Source organism: Mustela nigripes, chromosome 7 (genome assembly GCF_022355385.1).
Source record: "Mustela nigripes isolate SB6536 chromosome 7, MUSNIG.SB6536, whole genome shotgun sequence".
Lineage (NCBI taxonomy): Eukaryota > Metazoa > Chordata > Mammalia > Carnivora > Mustelidae > Mustela > Mustela nigripes.
The window spans coordinates 1,738,280-1,748,956 of NC_081563.1; the positions used below are offsets into that span (position 1 = coordinate 1,738,280).

A 10,677-nucleotide genomic window follows, 5' to 3' on the forward strand; every position below is an offset into this window, starting at 1 on the left:
CGCGGCGGCACGGAGGCGCGGCGGCACGGAGGCGCGGCGGCACGGAGGCGCGGCGGCACGGAGGCGCGGCGGCCGGCCGGCAGGAGCGGGGACCAGGGCCAGGTCGCCGGACTCCCGCAGCGCAGGAACCTGGCGCCGGGCCAGCAGCGGCCAGAGCGCGAACACGCCACCGCCGCTCCGCGTGTCCACCACAGCCCCAGGTCTCCACCCGCAACACCCCGGGGCTGCGGGTCCCCGACGCCCCCGGGGCCCTCAACGGAGCGGGGCGCACGCGGCCGGCCCCTGCCGCACAGCTCACGGTTCGGGGCCGTGAGGACTCCCTCGCCCGCGGGGACCCCGCGCCCCTCCTGCCGCACACCGGGTCTCCCGCGCCTCACGCGCACGGGCACGCGGCTGTCCCGCGCCTCAGACGCATGCGCGGTCATGTCGCGTCTCCCGCGCCCACGCCCCACGCACGCCGTCTCCCGCGTCACACGCCGTCCACGACCCCACCGGGTCACCATTTCCTGGAAGACGCCCCTCGTTCCAATCGTTGTGTTGGTCGGAAAGCGCTCACCCCAACCCCGAGAGTGCAAACCCTCCGCTGTGGAGCCGGTGCAGCGGACGAACCCGCAGTAACCGCCCGCCCCCGCCCCGGGCCCCGCGCGGCCTCCGCCCCGCCGCCCCGCCCCAGGGCCCCAGGCCGGGTGTCTGAGGCGCCCCTGGAAAAGCCACGGACGGTCGCGATCGCCGCTGGCAGCAGGAGCCGCGCCGCCGCCTGTCCGGAGGCCGGAGGGCTGCGGGGACGCGGCGTCGCGGCGGAGCGGGAGCGGGAGCGGCCGAGCCAGCAGCGCTCCCCGCGCGGCCACCCCGCCCGGAACGGACCCCGACCGCGGGCCTCGACCGCACGCACAGGAACAGGCACCGGGTCGCCCCCGGCCGGGCCGTCACAGCCGGACAGAAGCCCGACGCCGGGGCAGGGGCGCAGGCGCCCACGTCCGCAAGCACCGCCGGGCCGGACGCTGCGGGCTCCGCCGCCGCCCTGCAGCCCCGCGGAGGTGCAGCAACGGGCTGTTCCACGGAAGCACAACGGAGGGGAGGCGCGCGCGGAACACGTAACCGCGCCCCCCCGGGGCGGCCCCGGGCGGGGGGGGCCCCCCCCCCCCCCCCCCCCGGCCTCGCGCCCCGGCCTCGCGCCCCGCCTCGGCTGCGTCTGCGTCTGCGAGGACCCGACCCGGCCGCGGCCAGGCTGACACGAGCGGCTGCGGCCGAGGGCGAGGAGTGGTCGGTGCGCCGGCCGGGGTCCTCGCGCGGACCAGCCGTGGCCGACCCCGACGGACGGAGGCCGGAAGTCGGGTGGCGCCGACTGAAGGAGCCGCGTCCGCTCGCGCCAACCAGCTCTCCCTCCCACACACAACTCCCCGGCCCATCGGCGAACGGGCGCCAGTGACCCCCAGGCAGCAACGAGGGCCCCGGCGGGGTCTCCAAGTACCCGTGACGGCACCGGGGCTGATGCCAGGCCAGGTCAGGGGACGTGGGGGCGCCGCGCGCCTGCGGCTCCCCAAGTCAAGTGGCGATCGGGAAAAGGATGGCCACCGGCCCACGCGACAGAAACCCTCCGAGAGGCTCGTCCTCGCTAAGTCTGGGACAGTCCGAGCATCAGACGCCCTGGCCTGTATCCACGGCCGCCAGGACTCAAGCATCGGGAGCCCGCACTGGGGTGACCGAAGGGAGCCGGCGGCCTCTCCCTGCAGACCCAGGCCAAGTCAACACCGCGGGACAGACGGCCACCGCGCTGGGCACCTGCCGGGGGACCGACCCGGGCAGGGTCTACCCAGGTGGACGCAAACACCGAGTGGAAGTCTGAGAAGAAACATGGCCTTTATAGACTCGAAATAATCCTCCACAGATTTCCTGTCCGTTATGAGGGGAGACGGAAGTTCGCAAGGAAGAACCTGACGAACAAAACTCGATCCAGTTTCCTGTCAGCAGGAAGGGTCCTGTGACACCACAGCCTCCCCGCAGCGCACACCGCGCACACACAGCGCCTTCTGCGTGGCGGTCCCGCCAAAAACGCAAGGCTTGACTCTACTCATGGAACACAAACAGCACATAGGAGACAGTACAGGTTTGTTTCAGAGAAACAGGACAGAGAAGCCTGTACCAGCAAGACTTTAATTCGGCGGGAGAAGCCACTCTGGGGACTAGGACGACCGAGAACACAGTTACTGCCCTTAACAGCACACGGGTCTTTGCAACGCAGTAAGACCAAGCAGTGCTGGGGCTCCTGGGTGGCTCGGGCCGCTGGGCGTCCGACTCTTGATTTCGGCTGGGGTCATGATCCTAGGTTGTGAGATCGAGCCCCACACAGGGCTCTGCACCGACCGTGGAGCCTGCTTAGGATTCTCTCTCTCCCTCTCCCTCTTTTCCTCCACATTCTCTTTCTCTCTCGCATGCGTGTGTGCACACGTGCACTAAAAAAATTAAAATTAAAAAAAGGAAAGACAAAATCACTGCCAAGAAGACGGGTATTCTAACATGCATGGCAACACACACCATGTAAATCTGAGAGAATCCATGACCCGGGGAGAAATGGGCCATCATCTTGGAAGTACCGTAACACTCATGCTCCGCCCGGCACAATCACAGCATGCATGTGTCTGCCGCACCCGTGTTCTCACACCGCTTTTGTTCTCAGTCCAATCTGCTGGGACACCTGCCGGTTTCCTTCCTCTAAAACACACACACAAGACATCCAAGCTGATGGAAGAACAGTCTGGAAGACTTTCCCTAGATCCACCAGAGGACTGAAGTCACAGGATAAAATGCCACCCTAAGCTCTGAAACAGGTGGACACAGGGCCCCGTGCAGATAAACTGGTGTGACGCCAAGCAGTCGTCCTGGCAAACTGCGGCAGGTTGAGTGTGCCCCAGCTTCAAAGTGGGAACCACCCGGGAGCCCAGGATTAAGGGAAGCCCCACAGTTCTATGGCTTTTGTATCTAGAAACCCCATCAGGTTCTCAGGATGAAGATCCCAGAATATCCTTTCACGTTGCAGGCAATGAGAGGGGAAAATAGCCATTTTTAAATGCTCCCAGAATGTCCTGCACCAAAGGCCAGTACTCCCAGGGAAACAGCTGCACCGAAGCCTTATCTGACTTGTGGGAAGACCCTGTCCAGTCCCCTCCAGCCTAAAGGGCGAAAGAAAAGGCCACAACAGAAGAACTAAGCCCACGAAAGACTGGCCTGAATGGTACCAGGTAACATCACAGATCACTTCTTCTCCCCAACAGCGGACCACATGACAGGGCTCCAGAAGATAACAGTGACTTGAGGCTTCAAAAGAAGTCGTGTGAGACACAGAATCTACGGGAGGAAGAGCGCTTAAAGAAACAAAGACCCCAGGGGAGAAGAAAATCCAGGGAACTAGAAACCAAATCCCTGGCACCATCAACAGCAAGTGGAACTCCCGCCCAGATAACACACACCCTCACGCTAAAGGCTGACTTGCCTTGGTTCCTCTTAACAGAGGCTACACTCTGGTTTAACCAAAATGACAGGGCATGCTAAAAGCTAAGAAAAAAATCCATCTCTAGAGACAAAGCAAGGCTGAGAACCAGACAGAAGTGTGACACACATTATGGAAACTGAAGCTCAAGGTTACATAGCTATTAAGTGCTGCAGTCAGAATTTAAAAATTTTATTTATTTACTTGACACAGAGAGAGAGGGAGAGAAAAAAAATTTTTTTTAATTTGACACACAAGCAGGGGGAGCAGCAGGAAGGAAGAGAGGGAGAAGCAGGCTCCTCACTGAGCGGGGAGCCCGATGCGGTCATGACCTAAGCCGAAGGCAGATTCTTCACCAACTGAGCCACCCAGGCATCCCAAGAAACCCACTTTAAAACAAAGACACAAGTGAGTTAAACGCAAACTTTTAGAGAAAGAAACACCATGTTAATAGTAATCAAAAGCAAGCTCAGGGAGCTACATTAATTTCAGACGATGCAGACTTCAGAACAAGGAAAATCCATCAGGGATACGGACGGGTATCATGTAATGACAAAACGGTCCAGTCTCCAAGAGGACATGAAAATCTCGACACCTAACAACAGACATCAAAATACACGAGGCTAAAAGTAACAGAAGGAGAAGAACACATGAATCCACTATTTTAGTTGGAGATTTCAGCACCACCCATCAACAGACAAGTTCAGTTAGCAGAAAATCAGCAAGGAGTAGCTGCTGAGTAGCACCACCAGTCGACATCCGTGGAGTGAGTCACCCAGCAACGGCAGACACACTCTTCTCAAGCCTGCACGGTGGCTTCACTAAGATAAACTGTGCTCTGGCCCATGAAGTAGCCTCAGTATATTTCCAAGGACTCAAGTCTCACAAAATATATTCTCTGATTACAGTGGAATTAAATTAGAAGGCAAGAAAAGTGAAGTCTCTGGAAAAGTCCCCATATAATTGGAAACTAACACATATCTAAAAACCCACAGAGGTCAAAGAAATCAAAAAGGAAATTAATCTGGAAGTATTCTGAACTGAATGAAAATGAAAATCATTTGAAATTCGTGTGATGGCACTAAAGAAGTACTTGGAGGAAATCTACAGCACTGAACACCTATGTTAAAAAAAGAAGGCTGCAAGTCCATGACCTCAGCAACCACGTTAAGGAATTAGAAAAAGTATGGCTCAGTCAGGGGAGCGTCTATCCTGACTGCTGCTCAGGCTGTGATCTCAGGCTCGTGAGATCGAGCCCCACGTCTGGCTTCCTTCTTGGTAGGGGCCCGCTCGGGACTCTCTCTTCCTGGCTCTCTACTCCTCCTCCCCCCACCTGCAAGCTCTCTCAAATAAATAATTAAATCTTTAAAAAAAGGAAAAAGAAAATACAAAAAGAAGCTTGTGTTTAATAGGAGCGAATGTAACAATTCGCCTCTTCAAAGAACTTAGAGCTCCCTTACCTTGTCTTCATAATTTGGCAGTTTATCCTTGCATATGGTTATGATGTCCATCCAGCAGTAGTTTCTCTCTTTTCGGATCTTTTCTAATTCTGGGTCATTCTCATATTTGTCAGCATCCAACTATTAGAGTTAAAACAACAAAAAGGAGGTCACATTAATGCAAACAAAGAAATGTTCTGTTACTGGATTTCCAGTATGATTCCACTCTAAATTTATCATCCAGTCCTCTGTCAACTGCAGACTAACCTTCCTTCTCCTCCGCTCCCCCTTTCTCTGGAGGGCTTCCCCATTCTCTGCCACAGCTAAGGAGAGTGCAGTTGTACTTAATTCCTGCCTCCCTTCTCCCCAGCAGTTCTTCCTGGGGGATTCTACGTTCGCATTCTAGTCCCACTTCAAGGAGCCCAGGTGAAACACCCATGACCAAGCCTGTCCAAGGTCACCAACCCCACCTCCACCCCAGTCCTGCTCCTCCAGCACAAATCCTCTGCAGGTCTCTGATCTCTCTGTGACATCTCTTTGTCAGCTGCTTCCCTGGGCTGGATGCTCTGGAAGCCTACAAATAAAACCCAAGTTCATTACCCCGGGATGAGAGCCCTTCCATCATGTGGCCCCAGTTGCCATTTCTATTCTTCTGTCCCTATCACCTGTTTAAACACACACACACACACACACACACACACACACACACACACAAAACTTCATTCTAAACCAAGCAAAATTATTTGCTCCAAAAGAATCTTCACATCCCCACAGCCTTGCTCCTGACAGCTTCACACATCCAGAAAGCTCCTTCATCATCGTCATTCATCACAACCTTATCTACTCAAGGTCCCATTCTGAGTTGAAGGCAGACACTTAGCGACTGAGCTACCCAGGCACCCCTCAAGGTCCCATTCTATCACGTCTGTGATGAAGCACTCGCCAGGACCCCTCCTGGGGTTAATCTCACTCCTGCTTCAGAGTTAATCTCACTCCTACTTCAAACTACTGGCAATGAATTGAGTTCACCTTGCATTACGTTGTGATAAAATGCACATTTTACCACAACTCCTGAACGGCAAACTCCAGAATATCTTAAACTACTAGTCATCAACTCGTTAATTTCTACAAAGATGCCTCCCCAAAAGTCATGAAACCCACCTCGGGATACGCGCAGGACTGCCCCACACTAAAACCATCTGTCACTCTGCTTTGTCCCTAATAACAGACGCGCAAAACTTCTCCATCGGTTCCCACTGATCGAGAACAGCTATTATGAAGGAAGTATATAAGAATACACAGGACACAAAACCCAGAGAGTAAACACCATTTACTTATTTACATGTTTACGTATACTTCATGCCGCACACAGGGCTTGAACTCATGACCCTGAGATGGAGAGTTGGAGGCTCTGCCGACTGGGCCAGCCGGGCGCCCTGACTTATCCAGAGCAGAACTAGAAGGCCGGAGGAACTGGGTCTGACCCCGCGGAGAAACTGGAAGATGCCTTTAAAAGGTGGTCTTTCATCCTCTGGACACATTCACAAGTTGACCAAGATCTCCTTCTCCAAAAAGAACGAAATCCCCAAAGCGCCGTAAGTGAACTCTGTTTAGTTGCGGAGAAACTGACTTTGTGATAAAACCGAACGTATGTCCCCCGTCGCAACGGGCACTACGGACCATCGGACCGCCTCAGAGATGGTCCTGCCCGCAGGTGCGTGCTCCGTGCCCGCAGGTGCGTGCTCCGTCTTGGCGTGGGCAGAGAAATAACTGGAAAAACCAACACGGCCCCAAAGCGGAGCGATCCGGGGAGCGTCGTCTTCGGGGCCAGGAGGCAGCCGGCCTCGCGCCTGCCCAGCGCCGCAAACAGGAGCCTGGCGGCCGGCAGGAGCGTCCACTGCGGACGGCCCACGGGCTCAGGGCAGGTGGACGCCCGGCCTGCCCGGCTGCTTACCGCGGCGCGCCCCACGGCGCCCCACAGCCCGCCACTGCTTTCTCTTGTGGGGGGGCGGGGCAGGGGGCTCAGTGGGTGAAGCCGCTGCCTTCAGCTGGGGTCATGGTCTCAGGGTCCTGGGATCGAGCCCCGCGTCGGGCTCTCTGCTGGGGGGAGCCTGCTTCCTCTCCACTTGTGACCTCCGTCAAAAAAACAGATATCGCCTTTAGAGGAAACTTGATTCGCTCACGCGTCAGAGCGGCCGAGGGCGCACAGGCAGGCGGGGCGGAGGGACCCGGCGGGGCGACCCCGCCCCGCATCTCGCCCTGCGCCGCGCGCGCACCGCACTCTAGACGGAGCCGCCGCGGCCGCCGACTCGGGGACCCGCCTGCGGCCCGTGCGCTCTGCGGACACCCACGGGCGCTCCGGGCGCTTCCTGAACGCGCCGGTCCTGCCGGCGAGAGACTGGCCGCGCGCCCGGTGCCGACGTTTCATTTACTTGAAACAGCGCGCGGGGCACGAGCGGGGCACGCGCGGGGCACGCGCGGGGCAGGGACAGAGGGGGAGGGGGAGGGGCAGCCGAGTCCCCCCGCCCCCGGCCGTCGGCCCGAGCGCGCTCCGAGCCTCCCCGGCAAACCGCGGCGCGCCCCGCACGCGCACGAGCGGACGGCCCGCGGGCTCGGCGGCCGGGACCCTGCAGCCCAGGGGGTGAGGGCGGCCCCACGCTCGGACACCGGCCCCTGCGGAGGACGCCGGCGCGCCACTCGGGCCCCGCACACTGCCCCAGGCAGCCCGTCCCCGGCCTCCCGCCCGTGCGGTCCACTAGCTGCGCGCGGCGCGCCCTGGCGGCCCACAGACCCTCCCCGAGCCCACCCGGACTGCCCAGCGGCGGCCCTCGACCGTCCGCGGGGCGCGCGCACGGCGGCCTGGGCGGGCCACGACGCTGAGCCCGCGCACGGCGCTCCCACCGCCTAAAGCTCGGCCAGCGCAGAGGCCCCGGGGTCGGGCCATCCGGCCCTGCTGCTGCGCATGCGCACCGCTCCCAGGTCGCGATTCTCAGCGCCGCTACTGAGCATGCGCACCGCTCCCCGATCGCGATTTCCCGGGCCGCTACTGAGCATGTGCAGGATGTCCCGGGCGCCCCGGACCACCCGGCGCCCCCTACTGAGCATGCGCACTGGTCCCAGGTCGCGATTTCCCGGCGCCGCAACTGAGCAGGTGCCCCGGGCGCAGCCCACCACCGGAGCCCCCCGTTACTGAGCATGAGCGTCCCTCTCCCTGCCACCCCCTGGCGCAGTCCCGGCCGCGGTGCCCACTCGCTGCACGCTGGGGTGCACGGAGCTCGGGACACCTCGCGGGGCCGCCCCCGCCCCCGCCTACCTTCCAGTAAAGCACCCCGAGCCGGCGCAGCTGCTCCAGGCCAACCGGGCGGCTGGGCTCGGCGCGGTGGGGCCGCCTCGGGTCGTCGGCGGACTCGTCCATGTACCAGGCCTGCACCATGGCGGAGCGGGGGCGCCGCGAGCACCCCCTGTGCGCCCTCCGGCCCCCGTCCCTGACCCCGGCCAACGGCTGCGCGAGGCGGTGGACGAAGCGCTGCCGCGCCGCGCGGGGAGGGCCCTTATCCCCGGGGGGCCGGGCGGGGCGGGGCGGGGCGGGGCGGCGGTGGGAGGGGCGGCGGCGGGGCGGCGGGGGCAGGGGTCACGGTGCGCGGAGCGAGCTGCTGCAACAACTTAGGCGGTGGGAAAGGGAAGTGAAATGCCACCAGAACCCAGGCAGCCCCGTGGGGAGCAGCGGGACTTGAAGTCAGGTCCTGTCCCCACCGAGGACCCTAGGGTCATGGCGGGGGGCGGGGGCCGCGTCCTCGCCAACCCCCAGCCTGCCCCGCCCTCTATTTGTAAACTGCCCGGCTCCCTGCCCCGGAGGACTGGATACGTTCTAGGGGAGAAAACGAGCTTGCCCTTCCCAGTCCCTGAATCGATCCTCTGTTGAGCGGATTAGAAAAGAAAAGGTTCATTTTCTCAAGGCAGTCAGCCGGGAAAGATCCAGTCATCTCACCATCGGGCACAGCCTCCAACAGGGAACCAGGTCACTCGAAGGCTGCGGGATTGAACCTACCCCCGGGACAGCACATTGCCAGAGTGAACAGCCCACTCCGAACCCTGGGAACCACTGCCCATGAGGCCCAGGCAGATTTTCTGTCCAGTCTGCTGCTGCCGTCCACATCTGGGGGGAGCCCACCTCTCCGCTCTTCCCGTGACCAGCTGCTGCTGTCCCCCAGGGACGCCTTCCACATCACTGCCCACTTCCACCTGCACTTCAGACAAGACTGCATGGTCTTACCTCTGATGGGGACCCCACCCACCCCAGTAAAGCTTCAGGGTCACCCCTCCCCGCAGACAGCTCTCACGAGGTAACCCAGGACCCCCGAGTTGACGCACAGTCACTTATTTCTGCTCTTGTCTGCCCTTCCTGAAACGCGTCCTTCTCACCTCCCTCTGATGAAGTTCTAGAACATAGATGAGGTTTGGTGGGGTGAGGTCTGGAGCCGATGACCAAGAAGAAATAGAAGAACAGCAGAAATTCCCATCTTTCAGACAGAGAAACCTGTCTGAAGAAGCCTACTGAGGCCATGCTCCCAGAAAAGTAAAGAAGGCCATTACCAAACCCGCCCTGACTCCTGGGTGGCGTCCCACGCAGCATCTGTCAGAGCTTCCTGTGTGTCAAAAGCGACCAGAGGCGTCCCTCAAGATCCTGCCCGCCCAGGAAGGCATTCCTGCCGTAAAAGGCCCTGGAGGGATGCCGGTGCCCTTTTCCCCATGGCATCGTAGGCTGCCGATGTGTGCCTGGTGAATGGACCAAAATACTGTGCCATACCATGCCACCCTCTGTCCTGAAGACTGCATACTGTTTTGCCATTTTTTTTTTTTAAGGATTTTATTTATTTATTTGCCAGAGAGCGAGAGCGAGCACAAGCAGACAGAGTGGAAGGCAGAATCAGAGGGAGAGGAAGAAGCAGGCTCCCTGCGGAGCAAGGAGCCTGATGTGGGACTCAATCCCAGGACGCTGGGATCATGACCTGAGCCGAAGGCAGCTGCTTAACCCACTGAGCCACCCAGGCGCCCCTGTTTTGCCATTTTAACCCAGGGAAATACTAGGAAGGTTTTACAAGGGGAAATTACCCGATTTTGTAGCTTTAAGTAGTCTGTAGAAGACACTGACAAGACACAGTAAAGACTGAAATCCATCACGGTCTACGCGACATTCCAACACATGTGGTCCTTACAGCCAACTTCCCTAGGAAATGGTCCCCAGGTTGTGTCTTAATTCAATCGGATACTGGTTTCGGCGGGCTCCCAGTGGAGGTCACCCAGCCAGAAGTGGCTAGACCAGGGATGTGGAGGGGATCACATTAGATCAATCAGGAGGAAACCTCACACGGGAGTCTTAAGATTGGCAGCTGTCCTGGTGACTTAGGTGGCTGTCCCGTGCCCAAGAGAGACAACTTTCTATAAGAACAGGAATAAAGAGAGGGCATCAAGTTTCTAAGTCTTATTACCATTCCGGCCAGGGTACTGACTTCCAGTCAAAAGGCAGACATTCTCCTCCCCGTAGAGTAGCCACGGGCTAGAGGACTACAGCCTGACAGTCAACATGCAAGTGTTCCAGTAAGACCGCACTCCTTGAAAAGCCCCTGAAGTGAGAGTAAGGGGAAGAGGAGAGAAAGTACTCACCAGTTTTGCACCAGAGCTCAGAGTCCAGATGTAAAGACTCAGCCCCACATTGGGCACCAAATGATGAAGTTCTAGAACATAGGTGAG

General features: G+C 59.1%; 2 protein-coding genes across 2 annotated transcripts in view; both read right to left on the reverse strand.

Annotated features, from left to right (window-relative positions):
• Positions 1-8,480, reverse strand: part of ADI1 (acireductone dioxygenase 1) — a 10,368-nt gene extending 1,888 nt beyond the window's left edge. The window contains exons 1-2 of the mRNA XM_059405089.1: positions 8,240-8,480; positions 4,948-5,067 (exon numbers count right to left, since the gene is read on the reverse strand). Coding sequence (XP_059261072.1) covers positions 4,948-5,067; positions 8,240-8,359 — 240 coding nt within the window. The 5' untranslated portion in view covers positions 8,360-8,480. The remainder of the gene's footprint in view (positions 1-4,947; positions 5,068-8,239) is intronic.
• On the reverse strand, positions 5,076-8,204 carry LOC132021100 (collagen alpha-1(I) chain-like). The gene is made up of 2 exons (XM_059405088.1): positions 6,269-8,204; positions 5,076-5,500 (listed from the first exon to the last, which is right to left on the reverse strand). Exon 1 carries the CDS (start codon positions 8,121-8,123, stop codon positions 7,209-7,211), a length of 915 nt encoding a protein of 304 aa, XP_059261071.1. The 5' UTR covers positions 8,124-8,204; the 3' UTR covers positions 5,076-5,500; positions 6,269-7,208.
• Positions 8,481-10,677: the final 2,197 nt, after the last annotated feature.